Below are 26,940 nucleotides of genomic sequence, written 5' to 3'. Positions count from 1 at the left end.
GCTTGGCTGGAAAGAGACTTCTTGGGTTACTTTCCTTTTCTCTTAACAGGTATACATATGATTCCACTGTCTGATACCAGTCCAATTCTATTCCCATTGCAAATCACTTCTTTCTGTCTGGAATCTTATATATATTTTTCTCTTTAACTTTGAGATTCAGGAATTCTGTCAGAGTATGTTTAGGTGTATGCCTTTTCTCATCAATCCTGCCTAGAATTTAGTGAACACTTTCAACCTGCAAATATAAGGCTTTATTCAGCTCAGGAAATTTACTTCTATTAAATCTGGCTTTTCTCTTGTATTTCACTCTGGAACTCCCATTATACACAAATTAGATCTCTTGGATCTGTCCTCCCTTCTTCCAGCAGTTGTATCAATTTAAGAGTTTAAAAAGGCAGATTAATGCTTTTCCTGATAATATCAGATCATCACAAACACCAGGTCAATTATCTGATTATAACATTTGGTACTAGAAGGCAGCCTAAAGAGAAACATATTAAAATACATATAATTTGTACACTGAATAATTCACTCTAATATCAAGTATGACATTTTCACTATGTTTAAAAATGTGAAAGTGTAGTTAGAATGAATAAGATCTAGTATTTAATAGCATAAAGGAGTGACTACAGTCAACAATGATTTAGTGTACATTTTAAAATAACTATAAACAACTGAATTGTTTGTAACACAAAGGATAAATGCTTGAGGGGATGGATATCCCATTTACCCTGATGTGATTAATATGCATTGCATGCATGTATCAAAAATATCTTATGTACCCCATAAATGTATACACCTACTATGTACCCACAAAATTTTAAAATAAAAAGTACATCTATTAATTATCTTTTTTTTTTTTTTTTTTTTTTTTTTTAGACAGAGTTTCACTGTTGTTGCCTAGGCTGGAGTGCAATGGCGTGATCTTGGCTCACCACAAACTCCGCCTCCTGGGTTCAAGTGATTCTCCTGCCTCAACCTCCCAAGTAGCTGGGATGACAGGCATGCACCACCATGCCCGGCTAATTTTGTATTTTTAGTAGAGACGGGGGTTTCTCCATGTTGGTCAGGCTGGTCTTGAACTCCCGACCTCAGGTGATCCACCTGCCGCAGCCTCCCAAAGTGCTGGGATTACAGACGTAAGCCACCGCGCCCAGCCAATTATCTCTATTTTTTAATGACTTTCTAATAGTAATATATACAGTTTTAAAACAAAAACAGTTCAGACAATGAAAGCAAAATCTCATTCTCCTACCTCTGACCCCACAGGCCTATCCTGCAAGATAACCTGCTGTTCAGTTTCTTACAGAATCCTTCAGAAATTCTTCATGTGAAACAGGGAAAAAACTTATTACTGTGGGGGTATTTGTAGTTTCCTTCCTCCTGCCTACTAACAAAGAAAAAAATTCCAATATTTGCATCCTGACCACTTCCCACTGGCTACACCCCCACCTTCCATTGTCTTATTGTGTAGATAAAATAAATGGGAGGGAGGTGTGTCCTATGAGAAGAACCAAGGAAGCTGAGATGAGAGATTTATATGCAAAAGGCCCAGAACTATTCACTAGGCAGAAGAAAATAGAAAGAAAATAGGAAGGGAGATAGATAAGGCCTAGTAGTGGTAGAGACATCAGGGAGGGTTTTGGTGAAAGGAGGAGAGGAAGAAATACAGAGACAGAGGCTTTGGGGTATCTACGGAATATGAGAATGGGATACAGAAAGAATATGAAGGGAAAACTAATTTCAACTTGTGCTATATAAAACACAAATGTTTCCTATAAGTTCTTTGGGGAACACTGACTTCTGAACATCACATCCTCTGAAACTGAGTCATAAGGGGCCCAGAATCTATTTTATTCACTCTATGTGTGGGTTTGCATTTATATATACATATACACACACACATATGTACATAGAGATGTATAGTATATCAGTGGATCTATCTACACATATCCTTTTAAAAAACACACTAATGGATCATCCTGTGAGTACCCTTTTGCACCTTGCTTCTTTTTCTCTTAAAAGTAGAGACAGTGGCTCACACCTGTAATCCCAGCACTTTGGGAGACCGAAGCAGGTAGATCACTTGAGGCCAGGAGTTCAAGCCCAGCCTGGCCAACATGGCAAAACCCCATCTCTACTACAAAAATTCGCCAGACATGGTGCCGCACACCTGTAGTTCTAGCTACTCAGGAGACTGCGGCACGAGGATTGCTTGAGCCCAGGAAGCAGAGGTTGCACTGGGCTGTGATTGCGTCACTGCATTCCAGCCTGGGTGACAGAGCAAGTCAAAAAAAAAATACAGATTGATTTTTATCCTATTTCCAAAAAAAGATTTGAGTTAGCTTACAATAAAATCACAGGAATACGACCTAAAACTATTAACATGACTCTAAGGACAGGAACCAAGAAATATAAGAGACAAGGAAGAAACTATATTCAGATATTCTAGCTAATGATTCCATGAAGGTAACATAAAATTAATACGGTACTTTAAAAATAGATTCCTATGTAATCCACTGCCAAAAATTATTTTTGAAAGAAAAAATTAATTTTATCTAAGAAAGGACAGAACAATGAAAAGAAAAATGTAGCCCAGAGCTTAAGAAGACAGTGAGCTCTTCTTACTCTACAGCTCAGCAAAGAGATCACCAGAGTCTTCAGAGTCTCAGCAAAGAGATCAGCAGAGTTGCCTGTAATTGTTTAAATAAATAGGGAAACCACAATAATCTGAAATAATGGGCAATATGTAAGCCTATTTTGTTGGTTTTCCTAAATTCAGATGGATTAAATAAATAGGCAAGAAGCAACTTCAAACAAAACAGTGAGGTCCCGCTGCAAAGAACTGTTTCAGAAAGACCTAGGAAACTCCATTTCTCATGACTCTCTCCTTTCAGCCCCTCCCAGTGACCCCATCTATCTCATCTCTCCAGTCTTGGCAAAGTAGCAGATTAAAACAGAATAATCCTTATAATTCTTTCTTCAACATGGGGCTGTGTTGAGTCAGATCCTATCCGTCTGAAGAATGGAGACCACGCAAATAAATAAAACATTTTCATTTCACCCAGACATCTAGCAGACTGGCTTTCAATCTTCCTCTCTACTGCACTGCCTGTCACTTTTCTAGGTAATATGTACACAAAGTGGATGATCCAGAAATTTGGTGTCAATTCTATGACCTTCTCCACTCCGACTGCCATCATCTCCACAAATCAAACTCCCTTAGGAACAAATACCCACATCCCAATCTCCCGAACTCTGAAGTTCTCTCCCTTCCTACAACTTCCTTCCACTTCCCCTCCCTCTCAAACTTTCTGAATCTGTTCTTTCCTCAACTATACCTTCACTGCTCACCTCCACTATTCCAGTCTATCAGCCCCCTCTGGATTCCACTTGACTCCTTACCAGCCTGTATCTCACAGTCAAGCTTTTCAACCTTACACATACAGCATCGTGAATTTTGTCTCCTTTCCTTCCCACACTGAACCCTTCCTATACCTGTCCGCCAATCACTACCTCTGCTGAAACCAACTGATGTCTGTTTCTCCTCTCTGATTCCTGAGAATTGCTGGAGAAAAGTCACTTAACTGATAAAAGACCAGGTGCTTAGAACATAGACATCTCAGTCTGAAACCCAGCTCTGCTATTATTAGCCGGGAAAGTTTTCGCAAATTCTATAATCTCTCTGAACATGTTTCCTAGTCTGTAAAACGGTGTATATCAAATCATTAGGATGCTTCCAGGTGTAACACAAAACCCAAACAAAGGTAGCTTATTGTCTCTCATAACAAGGCCACTAAAGGTCAGTTCCAGGGTTAGTTAATTCAGGGGCTCAATGACATCATCAAGAACAGAGGGTTTTTCTTCTCTACACTCGCCATCCTTAGCACATTGGCTTGGGCCTTAGGTTTGTCTCTTCATGGTTTCAAAAAGGCAACTGCAATTCCAGACATCACATACAGACACAAAGTCTTGCTGAACAAGAGTGCATTTCTTCCTATGTGTTTCTCCGTATTCGTGAGGAAAACCTTTCCTAGAACCAATCTAGCAGAATTCTTGTTGGTATGATCATATATCCATCCTCCAACTAATCACTGGCAAGGGGAAATGGCATTGCCACGATTGGCTTTTCCACCAATCAAAACTCACCTGCAGGAGCTACAGAGGGGTTGATCTTCCCTGAGCACACTGCCTGAACAAAAAGAGCTGTAATAGAAGGAATAACTATTGGGTAGGACAACAACGTCTGCCATGTGGGCAATAATACCTACCCCAGTGGGTGGTTATGATTATACTGGGTACATCTGCAAAGTACCTAGTGGTGCCTAGTTCATAGTAAACATAATGGCTTCCAAATACATACACAAATCCCTTGATATTGTATCCTTCAAAAGGTAGAGCTAATTCTCCTGTGCTTCCAAGTTAGCTGAATTTAATGGCTTGGTTCTAACAAACAGAATTTGGCAGATAACTGCAAAAAACTTCCAATACTAAGTCATAGAAGGTACTGCAGTTTCTGTTTTGCTCACTTGGATTACCCGTTCTGGGGAAACCAGCCACCATGTTGTAAGGACACTCAAGCAGCCTTTGGAGAGGCCCACATGGGGTCCTCTCCCCCTGGATTTTGAGAACTTCACACTTGGACTGAAAGATACCATCAGCTTCCCTGGCTCTGTGGCCTTCAGACTTGTACTGGGCCATGCTACTGGCTTCCCTGGTTCTCCTGCTTGCAGATGGCCTGGAATGGAACGTCTCAGCCTCCAGAATTACAAGAGCCAATTCTCCTGATAAATCCCCTATCTCCTATTCATTCTGGAGAACCTTAATACATATACCAATAAGCTACATTAAATAATAATGTGTATTATTTGCCATTGAGTAAAACCAATGCTCCTGAAATATATCCTAAGCTTATCCTGGACTTGGGGTACTCCGTGGCATACCTCTAAATATCCCAGTTGACATGCAATGCTTTTGTGACTAATATGTCAAGCCATTTTATCTCTATACCTGGTTAGACAAGTATCATCGGTGTAGCAAATATGAACATTTGATAGTCATCCTCCAGCTCTACTACTTCTTCTTTTTTGAGACAGAGTCTCGCTCTGTCACCCAGGATGGAGTGCAGTGGTGCTATCTTGGCTCACTGCAACCTCCACCTCCTGGTTTCGAGCAAGTCTCCTACCTCAGCCTCCTGAGTAGCTGAGATTACAGGCACATGCCACCACACCTGCTAATTTTTGTGTTTTTAGTAGAGACAGGGTTTCACTATGTTGGCCAGGCTGGTCTTGAACTCCCGACCTCAAGTGATCTGACTGCCTTGGCCCCCCAAAGTGTTGGGATTACAGGCATAAGCCCCCACACCCAGCCCCAGCTCTACTTCTAATGAGCCTTTCCGTAAAGTTTAAAACAACATTTCCCAGATCTTTTATGAAGGTAAAATTCTCTATATATTAGAATACAATAGTTTCTACCAATTAGATACACTCCAACGAGATTTGGGAGGCATAAGTAAGGTGGAGGCCATCTACCCACTGGTACGGCTCATTCTGCTCAAAAGGCAAATGATGGAGACCCTACAACACTTTTCTGGTGCCTAGTCACCAGCTTTGAGAATGGTTAAGAGACAGCTGTGGCAACAGTGCCATGGTGGCCTCCTGATTCCTCACCTTTAAATTACGGCAGAGGTAGTAGCTACTATGCAGGTTAATTCTGCAGCATTCTGGAATTCATCCCCAGAGCCAGGTCTAGAATCCACTTCTCCAGCTCTTCCACCAACTTTTTTAAAATGCTTTTTTATAGAGCTTTGAATATATTCAAAAGTAGACATTCTAGTATAATAAACATCTATCTTTCCCATTTACAAACTTATGGGCAATCTTGTTTCCTAAGTACCCACACCCACTTCCTCCATCTTATTTTGAAGTAAATTGCTAACATTCTATCATTTTACGTACATATTTCAGCATGTATCTCTTTTTTAAAAATAGAGATCCTTTCAAAAATACAACCACATCATTCCTGAAAAACAATTGTTCTTTAATTATCGAGTCAATGTTCACATTGCCAACTGTCGTGTGATTGTCAAGTTTTTCTGCTGAACCAGTACCCGAAAAAGGTCCAAAAATTGCAACTGGTATATGCCTCTTTTGTTTCAATGGGTAAGTTCTCCCTCCACCTGTGTGGTTTTATCTTCAACTTATTTAAAGAAATTGTGTTGTCAGTTTCCCAAAGTCTATCCTGGTAATTGCATCCCAATGGTGATGTCTCACATATTCCTCTGTCCTCTGTAACCCCTATAAATTGGTTGTTGGATCTACAGCCTTGATCAGATCTAATTCTCCAAGATGAGGGTGCATTCTCTCCGAGAAAATTTGCGTTTGCCTTTGTCAGGCAGCTAGTGGCGGCATTATCAGGCCAAGACCTCTACCAATTCAATTCTCGACTTGTCATTTTTTTTGACTACTCTAGGTGTTATGACTTCGGGCTGTTATTCTGTGAGGGCCAGTTGTGATTTTAACTTGTCAGGATTGATTGATTGATTTTTTGGTCTCTTCTGCTCATGCCAAGACAATATTCCTTGCAGTCCTTCTGGAGGTGGGAAGGAGGGCGAAATTGTTTTATTCATCCCCATCCCCACTGAGGATAAAGCTCTGTGGGGTGTTAGCTTTATGGAGTGTCTTAGTCTTTAAGTCTGCTGTCCTTTGTCATCTGTCCTTCCATCCCAAAACTGAAAACTAAAACTTAACATGCGTCAGGAGCAGAGGCACCTTTTGCAAAAGTGCTTCTAATATTCTCACTTAGATTTCTGACCTAAGCCCCTTTATCAACTATGCAGTGTTTTTAGTGTGTGTTTAGTATTTTCATCCAGAATCTTTTGTTTCCCCAACTCTCCCAGTTAGGGGGTCAGTCTGAGTTTTCTAACTAAGAAATGCACGTGAAATAAAGATGTTCCTCAACTTACAATGGGGTCACTTATGTAATAAACTCACTGTAAGTTGAAAATATTTTAAGTGAAAAATGCATCCAATACCCCTAAGCTACTGAACATCATAGCTTAGCCTAGCCTACCTTAAATGTGCTTAGGAAAGTTAACGTTAGCGTGGCTGACTAGGAGCTGCAGCTCGCTGCCACTGCCCAACATCACAGGAGAGTATTGCACCACATATCATTAGCCCATCACCAACACAAGAAAAATCAACATTCAAGCTTTGAAGGATGGTTTCTACTAAACGCATACGGCATTCACACCATCACAAAATCAAAAAGTAAGTCAAACCATCCTAAGTGGGAGACCATCTGTACATATATCCTATATTAAATAGGGCGGGCTAATGTAGCAATGCCAAAAACATGTTTTGACTAACATACTTCCTGCCATTAGCACTTATTAAGCTAGTCCGTGTCATTTAGTTTTTTCCTATTTGAGGCTAGAACAGGATCATATACAGCAATCCTCCCTGAATAAAATTCCCTGGCTGGGTGTGATTGTTCACACCTGTAATCCCAGCACTTTGGGAAGCTGAGGTGGGTGGATCACCTAATGTCAGGAATTCGAGACCAGCCTGGCCAACATGGTGAAACCCCGTCTCTACTAAAAATACAAAAATGAGCCAGGCATGGTGGTGGGTGCCTGTAATCACAGCTACTCGGGAGACTGCACTCCAGCCTGGGTGACAGAGTGAGAATCCATCTCAAAAAAAAAAACAAAAAAAAAACAAAAAAAAAACTGTGATTTCCTTTTTTTGATTCCTAACACTCAGAAGTCATCAATGTATCAAGAACTAATTTTTCACATTATTTGCATATAATGATAAAAAATGATGTGGCAGAGACTGCTATTCATTCTCCTAATATCCGTTCTCTTTCCTCCAAGAGAATACCAAATTTCAGCAGAACATGGCAGTCTGAAATAGAAAATTTCCCAGCCTCCCTTGCAGCTAGATATGACATGACTAGGTTCTGGCCAATAGGACGTAAGTAGAAGTGTCCTACGGCAGCTTCCAAAAACCATCTTTAAGACCACTGGCACTTGCCTTTTGCTCCCTTTTTCTTTGTCTTTCCTCCAGCAGAATACAGATGTGACAGTTAGAGAGGTAGCCACCCACCCTGGCCTAGGAAAATGAGGGCCATTATCTTGGGTATGGCAGAATGATGAACTTTCCTGGATTCCCAAAATCGTCAAGTAAAAGAAGATTCCCAGCAGTCCTGGAATTTTTATCCCTGGGATTTTACAGGAAGAAAGAAATAAACTTTTACCTTTTGCCATTAGTATTTTGGGTTTTTCCAAAGTACCAGCTTTCGTATAAAGGAAGAAGGCAGAATCATAAATGGCAGGTTTTCAAAGACATATACTGTGGAGCCACAACTCTCTGGAGAGAACAGTAGAATATTATCTCTTTATAAGTAACTATTCTCTCTTAGGACAAATGCAGCTGCTCCTTATTAGGAGTCAGAGAATGTGGTTCAAGTTATATGTCTGACATTAAACAGCAAACCAGTTAACTTCTGTAAGTCTATGTGGTTTTATTCATTAAATTGGGATAGCACTACCTATGTAATAAAATTCTCTTGAGATTTAAAATATAACATATACGAGAGTATCCCATAGTATAAGTCACTATATACATAGTAGTTGATAAGAATAATGATAACTCTGGATAAAAGCTCTATCGCATTTACACTGTAACCCCAGTAACAAGTGCTCTAAATATTTGTTAGATAAATGTTTTTAAGTCCTTGCAAAATGAGTGAATTCTGCTTTGGACTCAAATATAAAGTCCAAAGGTCATTAATATTATTTAAAGCATTACTTGAGTCTCTAAGAGATTCTTTTTTTTTTTTGGGATGGTCTCGCTCTGTTGCCCAGGCTGGAGCTCAGTGGCACAATCTCGCCTCATCACAACCTCCACCTCCCAGGCTCAAGCAATTCTCGTGCCTGAGATTACAGGCATGTGCCACCATGCCTGGCTAATTTTTTGTACTTTTTGTAGAGACAGAGTTTCACCATGTTGGCCAGGCTGGTCTCAAACTCCTGACCTCAAGCAACCTGACCGTCTCAGCCTCCTGAAGTGCTGGGATTACAAGCATAAGCCACCATGCCCGGCCTCAGTCAAAAGATACAGGGTGTGAGGAGAGAAACCATAGCTAATCCATTTATCTGGTTCAAAAGCAGACTCTTATTTGCTACAGAAAACTTAAACTAGAAGAAAAGTTGTGGTACAGAAATAAAATTTTTATGACACTTTCCCCCTGAAATTACAAAGTTAGACATAAAAATATGTTAAAATATTTAAACCACTAACCCTAATACATCAAATGAAGGATTTCCTCACACTGGACTGTGGCTAAAGTATTTTATTAAATTAAGTATGTAATTTGAAAATGGCTTCATAAGAAAATTTAAAAGCAAATTTAGAAAACATTTTCAATTTAAAAAGTACAGAGTTAACAGCAAAATTACATTTTCTTTACAGTACAAATAAAAACATTTTTCTGATATACTGTCTGAAAATTTTATAATATATTCTCCAACTGATAGCTGCAATATTGTATTTTAATGAGAAGCCTCACAGTTAATTCAATCATTTATTAATAATAAGTTCATCATTGGACCATAAAAGTCAATTGCTCAACTTTAAGGAAAATAATGAACTTTGTCATCATATAATATGAAGTTATAAACGGCTCTTCAGGATGTAGATGTGTTCTAGCCTTGTTTCTCTATTAAATTCTGTAAAGAAGCATTAAGTAATACTGTAAACTTGAATTACATTTTAAAAATAAGCACCATGAACATACATTCTACATAAACTTATTTTACCTTTTAAATGACACTTTTTGGCCACATAAACATTTAAATCTGTTTTCTTTACATGTAAATAAAATGAGCAATATTTAACTACTACACAGAAAAATTACCAAACTTCACCTCATTGCACAATGGAAAAGCACTTAGAAAAAGCACTTGGAAAAAACAGCACACGTTATTTTTGTCTTTTTTATACATTTAGTCAATTTTCTTAAATTGAGAGCAGTTAAAACATTGTCAGAGCAATTTCCTGAGTTTCGAAAGTTTCCAATTTCCAGCTCAGAAATAACCAATCTCGCTATTATACATGTCCACTTTCTAAGCATACAAAACACTTGAATTCAAAAAAGAAAAGACCTAAATAAAGGATGGAAACCATCCAGAAGAGCAGTATAGCTTTTCTTCTCAAAATATACTACTCAAGAGGATTTAAAGTCAAAATTTCTACTATATAATATGTCCTATACTTAAAGGCCATAAAATTGCAAATAGTATGGAAATACTAACAAATTGAAGAAACTGCAAATTAAAAATAATGTAGAGAAATATGAAGAGCCAATAAATGTGAAAAAAAAAATACTTCCATATCTCACATTGGAATAAAGAGATGGACAGACTGAAAATACTGTTAAGTGTCTAATATCTGCCTGGTCCAACTGGACACCCTCTGGGGTTTCCACATTAGTCCTCTTTTTCCATCTGAGAGAGAATGGTAAGAGACTACTGAATGAAAATAATTATTACTGAAACCTTCCAAACTACAGAAGTGCTGTACTTTTAAAATATTAAGTTTACAATGAATCATTCTAATGAGTCATGTATTAGCACAAATATACAGGTTGAGTGAGTATCCCCTACTTAAAATGCTTAGGACCAGAAGTGTTTTGGATTGCTGGGGTTTGGGGGGAAGTTTTAGAACATGTGCATTATATTTACTTGTTGAGCATCGCTAACCTACAAATGTAAAATACTCCATGAGTATTTCCTTTGAGCATCATGTCTGTGCTCGAAAAGTTTCAGATTTTGAAGCATTTCAGATTTTGAATTTTCTCATTAGGGATATTCAACCTACACCAATACATGAAAATTTTTATAATCTCCAAACTATCTTTGACATACAGGATTTAGAAATGGGTAATAGAGAAAACTTTTAAAATCCTCAAACTATCTTTACCGCGGGCATACAGGATTTAGAAATGGGCAAAAAAAAGAAAGGAGGGATTATAAACTTTTCTTTCAAAATTATGTGTTGCTTAAACTGTGCTAGATAGTGGGGTGGGAGGCAATTTGGAATTAAGCAGCTTCATAAAAATACATATGATGCTCAAACTTTGCCTGTATATTTATCAACAATGATTAAGATATACTATTTGATTTATCAAAATAAGGCATAATATTAACATTGATATAGTAAACAAGTAAACAATATAGCTTTTTTCATTTGACTTCTGCCCATGGAATACCACACCTCTACTTCTGACTGCTCCTTCATTAATCATAATTATAATATTGAAATAAGTCTAGCTGAAGTGCCCAAAAGTGATGATTTTTAAAACTAGGTAAGGAAATATAAAAACACAGAAAGTGAGTATGCAGCTGCACACATTCCAATAACTCCACATTTTAGCACTGTTTTTCATACTCTTAAATCATACTAATTTATACATAGGAATATCTTATTTCATTAACAATTATAGTTTTATAGTAAGTTGTTTAAAGGAACTGCTTTATTTTTAATGGTTATTTTTAACGTATAGAACTGTTCTAGAGATTACAAAAGTGTGCTAAACTGTTGGCATTCTTTAAATAAATTATTACAAACATAAGTGTGAATAATACTTCAATACCAGTCACTAACCATTTCTAAATAATAAACATGTATTTTCATTTTTATGGAACTAAAATTCAATGATAAGCCTCCTTATTTTAAAAGCATGCAATCATGATATATAAAAAAATGTTTTGGGGTTTTATTTTCATTGAAATGTCTGCTCTTTTGGAAAACCATTCTGTACTTCAGGATTCTTTTGGTACCAGCTCAATCCTATAATTTCTGATCCAAATATTTTTTTTAAGCTTAACAAAAAGCAACAAAACTGTTTGTTAAAATTATATATGTTGAAAACATTCTCCATCTCCAAAGGCAAATTTAAGCCATTGTCTCATATTGGAAAATTATATTTTACCACATTATAACCTCCTTTACACAGGTTTAACTTGCATACTAACAGAATTTATTAGCTAACCAAACAACAGAAGTTAATGAAAGCTTCTTTTGAGAAAGTTGGCTCTTTTTCAAAATAAAAGTGAAAATATTTTAAATTGTAAGGATTCTTCTTATGATTATAACCAAAATATTTTCTTTTTTTTTTCTTTTTTTGGAGACGGAGTCTTGCTCTGTCACCCAGGCTGAATGCAGTGGTGTGATCTCGATCTCGGGTCACTACAACCTCCGCCTCCCAGGTTTAAGCAGTTCTCCTGCCTCAGCCTCTCAAATAGCTGGGATTACAGGCACACGCCACCATACCCAGCTAATTTTTGTATTTTTAATACAGACAGGGATTCACCATGTTGGCCAGGCTGGTCTCGAACTTCTGACCTCGGTGATCACCTACCTTGGCCTCCCAAAGTGCTGGGATTACAGGCATGGGCCACCACACCAGGCCAATTATAACCAAAATATTTTCTATATTTAATAGAATTTTAAACTACTGCAGTTTTAAAATTACATGCCTCAAAAATAAAATATAAGTATTTAGTACTGTCTGAAATACCACTTATACAGACAGTTCTAGAAGCATTTCGATAAGGCAGCAACATCTGGAAGATATTTAACCATTTCTTTTTCTCTGAAAACTGTTCTGTCTATAGATAAAGTATAAAATCACAATATCATCTCAGACCCAACTTTCTTTCCATAAAATGCACACAGAAGAACAGAACAAAAGGTAAAAGATCAAGGTCATATACAAAGCAGAAGAAAGGGCAAAAGCATGTTTTCCTTCCTGTAGGATATGGCAAAATAAAGCATTTTATGTGTTTAGTTTTGAAAATAAAAAATATTCAAGTGTTTTTGTTAGATCTTTTTTTCTTTACTACCCACTACTATGTCCTTTTTCTTCTTTTAATACCACCCTTTGAGGGGCATGAATCAGGTCTCAAAGCACTTTAAATACCTCTCACAAAAGACTTTTAGGACATTACTAAATGTCACACAACAATTAATACAAAGGTAACCTTTTCTGAGAAACAATCAGAGCATTTTAAACTTTAAAACTGTAGCTGATAATTTTCTTACATATTTTGTAATCAATAAAATTTCTCTGTAATATCTTTAACAGGTAACATTTGCATTTGATTCAGTAAAAAAAAAAAAAATCAAACCTCACTTGGATTTTGAAAAACATCATAATTTTTTTGTTTCATAACTGAATATTATTTATAAGAAAACACATCTTTAGGGTAGAATTGACTGATTACTGCAAATAAAAGTAATTTTAACCTACAAACCTTCATACTTCTAATTCAAGGACGTTTATTTTACTTTAGCATGACTTTCAAGCACCCTGGTTTAATTTCAGAGAACCTGCAGAAATGAGAAAAGAGTTATTTTAAAGATGAAAATTTCAAATTAGCTAAGGAATATACCTTGTAATCAATTCCAAGTACCTACGCTTAATATAATATTTACTACCAAAGTATTGACCCTTATTAAGTCAATATCCAAGACCAACATCTAGGTTTATGTTCCTTTTACCTACGGTCAAAACAAATACAATCTTAAAGCTGGGGGTTGCTCTTGACTTAGTAGTTAGTATAACTTAAGATGTGTCAAAACCTGTGAGGCCTGAATTTTACCTTTATGAAAAAGAGTATGCTGTAGGAAGAATAAAGTCCTTGGTGTATCATGAAAGCACCAAGAAGAAATCTCTGATATATCAGGTCGATTAATCTGGCCATGCAATGCTTTCAACTCTATCCATAGAGAATTTAAAGGAAGACTAGTCTCTAAAATAGATAATTAATCTCAACATAATGTTACAGTCTAACTACTCCTTTTATAAAAATAACCCTGATGTCACCTGTTTTATGCTCATAACTTATGCTACCATTTTCGATAACGTAGCCAAATAACATCTTATTACATGGCATAAAATAAATATGCTACGCTGAAATTGATGGGTAGGAGTTAATGATACACATCTGCAGGAAATCTATCCATCAACAGATATTTCATCTTTGACTTTCTTGTCATTTTCTGTTATTAAATAATTATCACTTAATGAAAAAGAACATTTCATGTTTGTCAACACAGGTCATTAATGGCATTTAACTTATGAAAACACAAATAAATTCATATTAACTGGAACATTTCTGCTAAAGTTTAAACGTACCTAAATTATAACTACATTTCAACAGAAGCCACCCAGTTCCATCCAAAATCCACAAAGTTATTTCCTTTCAAAAGAATAATAGCAAATCTTAAAGTATGATACATATTACCTAATTATTTTGCATATTATCAAAGAAACAAATATATTTACTTTCTTTTAAAACTTTAACTTCATGATAGAAAGTTTTATCAGATGATTATTGGCAACAAACACATTTTTCCTTATTTCTGGTTTACCAGACAACAAAAATCCAGCAGGGAAAGTTATATCATAATTTAAGCATGAATCTGTGGCTGAAATCAGATGATTAAATTTAGTTAACTATTTTAACAGATTGTTCTGAGTATGCTATTAGTGTTTGTTTACCTAGCTATATTAGGGCTATTGCTATTATCAATAACAGAAATCTATACTCACAGAAATACCTGATATAGCTCTATATGGGCAGTTGCCATTATCAATAACAGAAATCTACACTCACCTGAAGCTATGGCTTATGAGGTACTTAATGACAGCTGGTTTGATGCGAGCAACTCCTCCCTGGCTGTGGTTTCCTCTCCCCGTAATCACAGACAAATAGGGCTTCCCACCATTCTGCTTAAATTCTGTTACAACAGAAATTAGGGGAGTTAAAATTCATTTATCTTACATTCTCAATAGAAAACATAAACCTTAACTACTCAAGCACATGAAATTGTTTTCATGAGGATTTTGGGGTTTGCTATCTCAAAACAGTAATAGTAAGATAGAGTTGCTATCTCAAAAAGCCCCCAAATTAATGTTTTAAGATGTATGTTTTAAAACACATAGCCTCATTGTAATCTATCCATCAAAAGATTTGATGGGTCTTCTTCCTTTATGGGGGAAGAGATTTCTGTGCACTACCAGAAGTTCTCCCTGAAATAATGATAATGGCAATAATAACATTAATGATACTTAACAATTACTATACAAAAGTAGTCAAGTACTGCTTTAAGTGGCTTATATTTATTAACTAAGAATCTTCACAACAACCCTGTTAATTAAATATTCTAAAGCCATCAAGCTTTGTTCTGAATCATAGCTCTGCCACTAAATGACTGTGTGACCATGGACAAGTTACTTAGTTTCTTTTGTGCCTATTTTCTCATCAGGAAAAAGGGATAATGATAGCAACTAGTTTATAGATTATCTTCCAGTAATAGCTATTAGCAAATCCACTAATCACAGCTGGATTGCAGTCTTACTATTAAAGATAATCAGTTGTTAACAAACTTTTCCTGATAGATAGTTCTTAAAACATCAAAGGAGTCTGAGCCTCCTAAAATACTGAAGTTCCATTTTGGAAATGACCTTGTGAAAATCAAGGGTATAAATCCTGAAAACTAATAAAAGCTGTAGCAGAATAACAACAACAAAAAAACCTATTAATGAGATGAATTAATAAATTTAAAACATACACAAAATATAAACATTCCACAGTCTGCTTATTAAATTGTCCTAATACTCCTAATAGAATACAAACAAATGGTTTTTCAAATATCATATCTCCAAGATGATATTCAGCCTGGAATTTTAAAAGAATATGTTGCTCTTCCATTTCTAATTACTTGTCTGTTTATGATCTCCATCTCTAATCCACATCCATTACTTCAAGCAATATGTTGCTCAAAATTCAACTGAGTGCTAGTTTCACAAAGGTATTCACAGTGCACAAAATTCTAGGTATATAGTGTAAAACCTTTTTATGAACTTTTTACAAAGTTTTTGCACTATATACCTATAATTTTGGGCACTGTTCTTTACATATGTTATATTACATATAAAAGTTTACTTTGGCCAGGCACAGTGGCTCACGCCTGTAATCTCAGCACTTTGGGAGGCTAAGGAAGGTGGACCACTTGAGCTCAGGAGTTCAAGACCAGCCTGGGCAACATGGCAAAACCCCATCTCTACTGAAAATACAAAAATTAGCTGGGCATGGTGAGGCGCACCTGTAGACCCAGCTACTTGGGAAGCTGAGGTAGGAGGATGGGTTGCACCTGGGAGGTGGAGGTTGCAGTGAACCGAGGTCACAACCAACTGCACTCCAGCCTGGGCAACAGAGCCAGACTCCCATCTCAAAAAGAAAAAGTTTACTTACAAAAAAAGCCCAACTAAATCTCTAACCATAACTCACGCTCTTCACTATGGCTCCCCTTATCACTTAGGTCAGTCATTTATACCATTATCACCTGCTAATAGTTCACTTATTGCTCTGAAAATATTCTCTAGTTGATTCACATGCCTCAAGTAAGAGTTCAAAGGATGTTTGCTGCATGAATTAATGTATATGTTTTGTTTCCCAAATACAGGCTGTTCTGGCTGTTTAACAACTTTGAAAGGACTGTTTAACTCATTTTTCAGCACACTCCAGATTTCTTATTTCAACTGCAAATATTTCAGTACATACCTCATAAAAGATAAGGACTCCTTTAAAAACCATAACTACAATGGCACCATCATACCTTATAAAATTAATAAAAGTTCCTTAATATCATTAGTTTCCAAAAATTTCCCCCAATTATCTCAAAAATATGTTTTTACAGTGATTTGTTGGTATCAAGATTGAAATAAGTCTTTACATTCTATTTGATTGATATATTCCTTAAGTAACAAGGTTTCCCCTCCCCTGGTGTTTTTCTTTACAATTTATTGAAAAAAATTGGATCATTTATCCTAGACTTCCTCTTTTTTTTTTCCTGAGACAGAGTCTCACTCTGTTGCCCAGGATGAAGTGCAGTGGGACAATCTCGGTTCACTGCAGCCTCTGACTCCTGGGTTCAAGCAATTCTTCTGCCTCAGTTTCCCAAGTGGATGGGATTACAGGCCTGAGACATCATGCCCAGCTAATATTTTTGTATTGTTAGTGGAGACGGGGTTTCACCATGTTGGCCAGGCTGGTCTCAAACTCCTGACTCAAGTGATCTGACTGCCTCGGCCTTCCAAAGTGCTGGAATTACAGGCATGAGCCATCACACCCAGCCTATCCTAGATTTTCACAATCTGAATTTTGCTGACTGTATCCCCATGGTGTTGTTTAACACGTTCCTCTGTCCCCTGTAAATCCCTATAAAATAGTAGTCAGTTCTAAAGGTTTGATCTGCTCCTAGTTTGATTTGGGGGCAAAAATGATTCATAGGTAACAGTGTATATTTCAACCAGAAGGGACATAAGGTCCAGATGTCTCTATTTTTTAAAAAATTCATCTCCGATTTTAACACTCCTTAATCTTATGACAAAAAGCAATGCAGGTTAGAGCCACAAATCTTCCACTGGATTCATTTCTATTCAACAATACTGCCACCTGGTGGTGACTGACAGTAACTACAGACTACCACAGGTGGTGCATGCACTAGAGATGGGCTTTGGCTTCCAGAAAAGATCTGCATCTTGGATCTTGACCAAGTGTTACCTTGGGCAAATTACTTAGCTCTTTTTTCTTTCCTTTTTTTTTTTTTTTGAGATGGAGTCTCGCTCTGTCACCCAGGCTGGAGTGCAGTGGCTCGATCTCGGCTCACTGCAAGCTTCGCCTCCCTGGTTCACAGCATTCTCCTGCCTCAGCCTCCCAAGTAGCTGGGACTACAGGCACCTGCCACCACACCCGGCTAATTTTTTTTGTATTTTTAGTAGAGACAGGGTTTCACTGTGTTAGCCAGGATGGTCTTGATCTCCTGACTTCGTGATCCGCCAGCCTTGGCCTACCAAAGTGCTGGGATTACAGGCGTGAGCCACCGCGCCTGGCCTCTTTTTTTCTTCTTACAATTTTTTTAATTGAGATAAAATTAACATAAAACTAACCATTTTAAAATATGCAATTAAGCGGTTTTTAGCATATTCATCATGTTGTGCAACCACCACCAATTCCAGAACATTCCATCATTTCACAAAGAAATTCTGTGCCTCATAGCAGTCACTGCCCATATTCTTGCCATTCCAGTCCCAGCAACCACTAATCAAATTTTTGTCTCTCTAGATTTACATACTCGGAACATTTGGTAAAAATGAAATCATACAACATAAGGCTTTTTATCTGCCTTCATCTTTCACAAAGAATAATGTTTACAAGGTCCATCCATGCTGTAGCATGTATCAGTACTTCATTTCTCTACATGGCTAAATTAAATTTCATTGTATAGATTTACCACATTTTGTTTCTCTATTCATCAGTTAATGAACTTTTAGGTTACTACCACTTTTTGGCTGTTGCAGACATTCATATTCAAGTTTCTGTAAAGACATATTGTGTTTTTATTTCTCTTGGGTACATAGTTAGGGGCAGAATTACTGAGTCATATGGTTAATTATATGTTTAACCTTTCAAAGAACTAGTGAAATTTTCCACAGTGGCTACACTAGCAATATATGAGGGCTCCAATTTATCCACATCCTTAACAATACTGATTACTTTCCATTTCATTTTTCTGTTTTTCAATTTTTCAATTTTTTTTTTTCTTAGAGAGTCTCACTCTGTCATCCAGGCTGCAGTGAAACAACCTAATTGTCCATCGATGGATAAATTGATTTAAAAAAATTTGACATAGACACAATGAGATATTACTCAACAATAAAAAGGCGACCAGGCACAGTGGCTCAGGCCAGGCGTGGTGGCTCACATCTGCAATCTCAGCACTTTGGAAGGCCAAGGTGGGAGGATCACTTGAGCCCAGGAGTTCGAGACCAATCTAGGCAACTCACTGACACCTCCTATTTCTTTTAAATGAAAATAAAAATAAAAATTTAATTAAAAATTTTTTTAAAGGGGAAAATCCTGCCATGTGCAACAATACAGATGTGGCTGGAGGGCATTATACTAAGTGAAATAAGCCAGACACAGAAAGACAAATCCTGTATGATCTCACTTATATGTGGAACCTAAAAAAGCCAAACACATAGAAACATAATAGAATGGTAGTTGCCAGGGGCCAGAATAGAGAGGAGGAAATGAAATGCTGGTCAAAGGGTACAAGCTTTTAGTTCTAAAAAGAATACATTCTGCTGAGCTAATGTGTAGCATGGTAATAATATTTAATAGCACTATATCATATACTTGAAATTTGCTATGAGCGTAAGTCATAGGTGTTCTCATCTCACACACACAAAATGGTAACAATAATAGGTGATGTATGTGCTAAAGTACTTCATTGTGGTAATCACTTTACAATGTGTACATTTATCAAATCATTACATTGCATACTTTCAATATAAACAATCTTATTTGTCAAAAAAAATAAGAGTAATACCTACCATTATTTAGCCATTTATTCAAAAACTTTTTGAGTGTTGAAGAAAAAGCATGATCATCACTGGCTCAATTCTTGGCCAAAAAGACAGATATTTAATAACCAATTATACAATAAGCTTTTTATAAACACTGTGAGAGGTAGGAGTTCTGTGAGAAGTTATTAACAGGGGGCCTAACTAGTATGGGGGTCAAGACTGACAGTGTAGTTAAATATACAGAAAAGGAGAAAAAAACACAGGATGAGACTGGAGAGGTAAGCAAGAGATATTATGCAGGGATTTTAGAATTTATCCTAAATACAACTTGTATTTTCTTGTTTTCTTTTATTTATTTATTTATTTATTTTTGAGAAAGAGTCTCGCTCTGTCACCCAGGCTGGAGGGCAGTGGCGTGATCTTGGCTCACTGCAATCTCCGCCACCAGGGTTCAAGTAATTCTCCCTGCCTCAGCCTCCCAAGTGGCTGGGATTACAGGTGCACGCCACCATCCTGGCTAATTTTTGTATTTTTAGTAGAGACGGGGTTTCACCATGTTGGCCAAGCTGGTCTCGAACTCCAGACCTCAGGTGATCCGCCCACCTCAGCCTCTGAAGTGCTGGGATTACCAGCATGAGCCACTACACCCGGCCACAACTTGTATTTTCTTATCACAATACTAATTACTTACGTAACTATTTGTTCACTGTTATCTACCCTACTAGATGGTATACCCCACCAGACAATAAACTCCAATAAAGGATTGTGTGTCTTTTTCACTACCTTATCCTTGATGCCTAGAATACAGAAGATAACCAAATATTTATTGAGTAAAACACTATTAATTCATCCTCTATAGAGAGAATATTTTCTCATAACACTTCTATATACTTGAAGAGTTTTCTTCTCTCTGGATTAAATAATAATGTATCTAAATGGCTCTTAAAGTTTCTCTTTTCTAATCTTTACTGTTTTCTAGATTTTCTGCAAGATTTCCAAAATTCCATTTAAAAACTACTGGGGTCAGGCTAGGTGCAGTAGCTCACTTTGGGAAGCCAAGGCTGGTGGATCGCTTGAGGCCAGGAGTTCAAGACCAGCCTGGCCAACATGGTAAAACCCTGTCTCCACTAAAAATACAAAAACTAGCTAGGCTTGGTGACACCCGCCTGTAATCCCAGCTACTTGGGAGGCTGAGGTACGAGAATGGCTTGAACCCAGGAGACAGAGGTTGCAGTGAACCGAGATGGCACCACTGCACTCCAGCCCGGGCAACAGAGTAAGATTATGTCTCAAAAAAAGAAACAACAACAAAAAACTACTGGAGTGGAAGAATCATATCACCTTATTTACTTCTGTATTTTATCAAACATCTACTGAAAAACTGAAATCCAAGAAATATCAATTAAGTTTAATAAACGTCTATTGGACAAAGATATGTAATATTCCTGAAAGGTCTCATTTATAAGTCACAGAGAGGATTCGCAGATTACACCATGCCCTCCCGTTAATAAATACAGCACAGGAATACAAACGAAGAAAATGTTAATTATCATACCAATGAGGATTCTTTCCCAAGAAGGTTCTCTTGAAGAATGAGTAACACAAACATTTACAAATGTTACATAGATATTCTCAGCCTGCATATTCAGACTCTCCTGAATTTGCAAGCTATACCAATATAAGCAAAGACATATATTCTATTGAAAACTTGTGATTACCACAGTCCTACCTTCAGTCTTCTTCTCTAAAACTCTCATCAAATGTTCTAGAGCTTCATCCACATGCAGCCCATGGAGGTCTAAAACATTCTGTGGCAGCAGCGAAGCATTGACTTTCTCAAAGATCTCTATGGCAGCAAGGTGATTGGCTTCTTTCATCTTCTGCTCATGAAGAGTACCCTAAATCATAAACATATCACCAAGGGACAGTTTTGCTATTTGCTACTTGGGTGATGAGGAAGTTAATAGTGCCCCAAATAAAAGGTAGGGGGAAAAAAGGGAATAATAAATCTAAAATCTTAAATAATGAAATGAGTTTAATATATAAGAATGCACCAAAATTTAGGTAAATTTCAGTGAATTAATAATGTAGTCCTTAAACTACTGAGTCATTCTTTCTAACATTTTCTGAACCAAAAGTCGTAAAAGTGGGAAACTTAACTAAATACGATCCTCACATGTGATGGTTAATTTTAGGTATCAATTTGACTGGACTGAGGGATACCTAGATGGCTGGTGAAGCATTGTTTCTGTGTGTGTCTGTTGAGGGTGTTTCCAGAGAAGACTGACCTGCATGTCAGTGGACAGAAAGAAGACCTCCCCTCCATGCAGGCAGGCACCAACCACGTGGGCAGCCGGGGGCTGGCTAAGACAAACAGGCAGATGTTCTCCTCCTGCCTTTGGAATTCAGACTCCACATTCTTCAGCTTTTAGACTGTGAGACCTGCACCAGCTGCCTCTCAGTGGCTCTTGAGCCTTTGACCCTGGACTGGGGTCTGCAGTCAGTATCCCTGGTCCTGAGGCTTTGAACTTCGACTGCGCTACACTCCTGGCTTTAAGCTATGCTATCGAATTCTTTGGTTCTCTAGCTTACAGCTGGCCTATTATGGGACTTCTCCACCTCTGTGACTGTGAGAGCCAATTCCCCCTAATAAATTGTCTTTCATATATCCTACTGGGCTGTCTCTCTAGAGAACTCTAATACACCATCTCAAGAAGGAACCACTGGTTTATTCTTTGTGTATCCTTTAATAATGCTGGGTCTCATCTTGGCGTTCACCTTCAACATTTTGTAGTTACCTACCCCAGAAGCTATCCCCCAAGGACTACTGTTAGGGCTCACAGGCCTATAGCAGTTTGATACTCTTCTCTGCTCAATCACAAAGAAGTAACCCATATGGAAACACAAACATAAAAAGTTAAGCAGATTCCTGGCCAGAAGTAGTACCTTGCACTTGTAATCCCAGCACTTTGGGAGGCTGAGATGCGAGGATTACTTGAGCTCAGGAGTTCACAACCAGCCTGGACAACATGGTAAGACCCCATACAAAAATTAGCTGGGCCTGCTGGCGCGTGCCTGTAGTCTCAGCTATTTGGGAAGCTGACGTGGGAGGATCACCTGAGCCTGGGAGGTCAAGGCTGCAGTGAGCCGAGATTGCACCACTATACTCCAGCCTGGGCAACAGAGCAAGACCTTATCTTTAAAAAAAAAAAAAAAAAAAAAAAAGCAAGTTCCTTATAATATGTTAAATGAGCCCAGGTAGAAATTTTACTTCCCTAAAAAAATTAGTTATTTTTCTACTATGAAAGTGATATATTACCAAAAATTCAAACATGATAGAAGGCACAAACCCCCTTTAATCTCACTCTGAGATGGCCAATATTAATATTCTGCTGCCAGAAATATGGACTGTCGAAATAAACTGTAATTCACATAAGCAGTAAATGCAAAAGCAACCACAGAAACTGAGCATTTCAAATGCTCAAAACAGCAGGAGATGAAATTCTCAGAACCATACATTCCTTAGGATACCTTATTTGTATCACTTATATAACTACTACATTCCCCAGAATAACTTAATCTAGTCACAATATGGGTGACTTATCTGCTTCAAGAGTATTTAGCTATTATAACTGACAAAAAATATATAATCAGTTTTCCACTTTACCTGCTGGGCATAAAAGGTGGCGACATTTTTTTTCCCTATCCGATAAGCTTCTTTGGCCTTGCTGTAGCACTCCATCCTCTTCTGTTGGTGAAGGAAAGCCTCTGCTCTGTAGTCGTCATAATCTGGGTACTCAAAGTCCTGGAAAGACAGTTCGCTTGGTGTTTCTTCAGTCTCTTTTAATTTCTTTGGCTATAAGATATTAAACAATAAGTAACACACACAGAAAGTTAAAAAAAACTCATGCCTTACACCTTCACAAAACGCACATGAAAACTGGGCTGTGGTATATTTTCATCTCTCTCCTCAGGAAACTCCGCAGCGTCTACCTTGTAAGTCAGGCATTTATCGACTATCATTAACTTTTCTATGCCGCTAAGGTTACCCTTTCTTTAACCACTCTTAGGAGATGTTGAAGAGTTCTCTAAAATTATCAAAATACAATTAGGGATATTGAACTCCAAGTTGGAAGAGGCGAGTCCAGTCTCAAAATGGAGGTAAAACCACCACCCGGTCACCCCCAGCCCAACTCCAGCCGTCACCACCACCACCAGGGAGAGGAGGGCCATGATCCAAAGGAACCAGAGCAGTTGAAAAGACTGTTCATTGGTGGTCTGGGTTTTGAAACTACAGATGATAATTTAAGAGAATAAGTGCAAAAATAATTTCCAGAATAATTTAAAGTTTACATTTTGGCCAAGGTTTACATAACTCACAAAAACTCTCTTTCTGATGACATTTCCAATCATCTCCCACTTTGAGCAAGCACACCTTCTTATCACCCCCATTACCATAATGACTCACAGTGCCTTGCATATTATCAGGAGGGAGAAGTAACTTTATTGCCAATTTGGCCCATAAGGTCTCATAATCATCTTGTGTACACTCACTGCATTTTTATAATATGCTGCATCTATCTATCCATGACAGCATGTTTTCTAGGTGGGCAGAGGCATCAGTGGTAGCACTAACAGATCATATGAAAATCAAAATTACCTAAGTCCTAAATACCAACTAACTGACAATGAAACATTCAAAGAAAAAAGGGAGCATATAATTTACCCGAGTGGTCTTATTAATAAGAATTGCAGGATGATAAGATTCTGTAAAATAAAATAAAATAATAAGGCTGGGCGTGGTGGCTCATGCCTGTAATCCCAGCACTTTGGGAGGCCGAGATGGATCACTTGAGCCCAGAAGTTCGAGACCAGCCTAGGCAACCAAAACCCTATCTCTAAAAAAATACAAAAATTAGCCAGGTGTGGTGGTTCATGCCTGTAGTCCCAGCTACTCAGGAGGGGGAGATGGGTGGATCACTTGAGCTGTGATCCTGCCACTGCACTCCAGCCTGAGCAACACAGTGAAATCCTGTCTCAAAAAAAAAAAAAAAGAAGAAAAAAATGTAAAAAAAAAAAAAAGCCTAATGCTACACCTGGCGCGGTGGCTCATGCCTGTAATCCCAGCACTTTGGGAAGTCAAGGTGGGTGGACCACGAGGTCAGGAGTTCAAGACCAGCCTGGCCAAGATGGTGAAACCCCGTCTCTACTAAAAATACAAAAAATTAGCTGGGCGCGGTGGCAGGCACCTGTAATCCCAGCTACCCGGGAGGCTGAGGCAGGAGAATCGCTTGAACTCAGAGGGCACAGGTTGCAGTGAGCCGAGATCGTGCCACTGCACTCCAGCCTGGGCGACAGAGTGAGTCTCTGTCTCAAAAAAAAAAAAAAAAGCCTAATGCTGATACAAAATTAATACAAAAAAACCCAACTGCATGTCTATGTATTTGTAATAAACAATCCAAAAATAAAATTAATGCATAATTCCAGGCCAGGTGAGGTGGCTCAAGCCTGTAATCCTAGCACTTTGGGAGGCTGAGGCGGGCGGATTGCTTGAGCCCAGGAGTTGAAACTAGTCTGGGCAACATAGCAAGACCCTCGTCTCTTTTCAATTTAAAAGTAATATCAAAAAATAAACTTTTAAAAAGGACATAATTCCAGACCAGAAAGAAACAAAACAAACAAAAGAAATAATTCCATTTACATTTACAATAGCATGAAAAAGAATAAAATACTGTATTTAGAAATAAACTTAACAAAAGATGTGTAAAATTTATACTCTGAAAACTATAGCTCATTGTTGAAGGAAATTAAAGAAGACCTAAATAAACTGAAAGATACTCCATTTCATGAATTGAAAATCTTAATATTGTTAATTGGCAATACTCCTCAAATTGGTCTACATATTCAACACGAACCGCATCAAAATTCTAGCTGGCTTCTTTGCAGAAATTCACAAACTAATCCTAAAATTCACATGGAAATCCAAGGGCACCAGAATAGCCAAAATCTCTTAAAATAAATAAATAAATAAAAAGAACATAGTTGGAAAACTCACACTTCCCAATTTCAAAACTTACTACAAAGCCACAGTAATCAAGACAAGTGGTACTGGCAATAGGATAGACATACAGATCAATGGAAGAGAATTAGGAGTCCAGCAATAAATCCTTACAACTATGGCCAATTCATTTTCAACAAGAGTGCCAAGAAAATTCAATGGGGAAAGAATAGTCTTTGCAACAAATGGTACAAGACAACTGGATATCCACATGCGAAAGAATCAACTTAAACTTCTATCTCACAACATATACAAAAATTAACTCAAAATGGATTAAAGACCTAAATGAAAGGCCTGAAACTATAAGACTCCTACAGAAAATACAGGAGGAAAGTTCATGACATTGGATTTGGCAATGAAGCACAGGCAACATAGCAAAAGTAGACAAACTAGACTACATCAAATTTAAAAGACTTCAGTGTCACAACAGAAACAACAGAGTGAAAAGGCAACCTATGGAAAGGACAGAATGTCTGCAAATCACATGTCTGATTGGGGACTTGTATCTAGAATATATAAAGAACACTTACAACTCAACAATAAAAACAAATAACCCAATTTAAAAACAGGCAAAGGATATGAACATTCTTCCAAAGATGTACAAATGACCAATAGCACATAAAAAGATGCTCAACATCAATAGTCATCAAGGAAATGCAAATCAAAACCACAATAAGACACCACTTCTGTATTAACCATGTCTTTTATTTTCTGTATTCTGGCACTGGCATTTTTGCAGCCTTCATGACACCAGAGAGGCTGCTCCCTCTGCCCCCTCATTCCATCCACTCTCACAACCCCCTCAGGTTTAGCTAATTCCTAGAGATAACAAACACCTGTCTGGGAGCACGCCTTTCATTTGGAAACCAACCAATCCAGAAACTATGCCTCCAACTTCCTCCTTTAATGGAGTTCTCCCACTCCAGGGCACTATCCACCTGCCCCCGAGTATCAGACAACCAGGGGAAGTCCCTATGCCCCAGAGCCTGCTGAAATTATTTAAACTAGCCAATCCTAAACCTGCTTACCCTGCCTTACCCACACCTTCCCATAGAAACCAAAATACAGGCTTTTGCCCACATTTCCCCCCTACTCCTTCTGCCTCCTGACCAATCCTGCTGGCTCCCCATGTGGCCTTGGGTAGCAAGCCATACCTCCTGTTTCCAGAACTCTGTGAGTATGATAAACTTCCTTCACGACACTTCCATGTCTGCACGTCTTACCATACCTGATTAAAACAAATCCTCGGTATTCTTAAAACAACTTTCCACTCACTACAATGGTTATAATAAAAAGACAGGTGTTAAATAATAATATATGTCCGTGAAGATGTGGAAAAATTGTAACCCTCATATAGTTCTAGTGGAAATATAAAATGGTAGAGCCACTTTGGGAAAAAATTTGGCACTTTCCCAAAAGCCTAAATATTTCTGCCCACA

The 26,940-nt window shown here is 37.7% G+C and overlaps 1 protein-coding gene across 13 annotated transcripts in view; it reads right to left on the bottom strand.

Moving 5' to 3' along the window:
• Nucleotides 1–847: 847 nt before the first annotated feature.
• N4BP2 (NEDD4 binding protein 2) overlaps nt 848–26,940 on the bottom strand; it is a 106,023-nt gene continuing 79,930 nt past the window's right edge. For 12 of the 13 annotated variants that reach the window (XM_054553828.2, XM_054553836.2, XM_054553834.2 and 9 more), the window contains 4 exons: nt 23,111–23,299; nt 21,173–21,341; nt 14,687–14,810; nt 848–13,397 (listed from right to left, as the gene is read on the bottom strand). In XM_054553828.2, the coding sequence (XP_054409803.1) occupies nt 13,352–13,397; nt 14,687–14,810; nt 21,173–21,341; nt 23,111–23,299 (528 nt within the window). In that variant the 3' untranslated portion in view covers nt 848–13,351. The remainder of the gene's footprint in view (nt 13,398–14,686; nt 14,811–21,172; nt 21,342–23,110; nt 23,300–26,940) is intronic. The other variant, XM_054553829.2, reaches the window with a different exon arrangement.

This window comes from Pongo abelii, chromosome 3 (genome assembly GCF_028885655.2).
Source record: "Pongo abelii isolate AG06213 chromosome 3, NHGRI_mPonAbe1-v2.0_pri, whole genome shotgun sequence".
NCBI classification, from domain to species: Eukaryota; Metazoa; Chordata; class Mammalia; order Primates; family Hominidae; genus Pongo; species Pongo abelii.
This window is presented reverse-complemented; position numbering and strand designations above follow the sequence as displayed.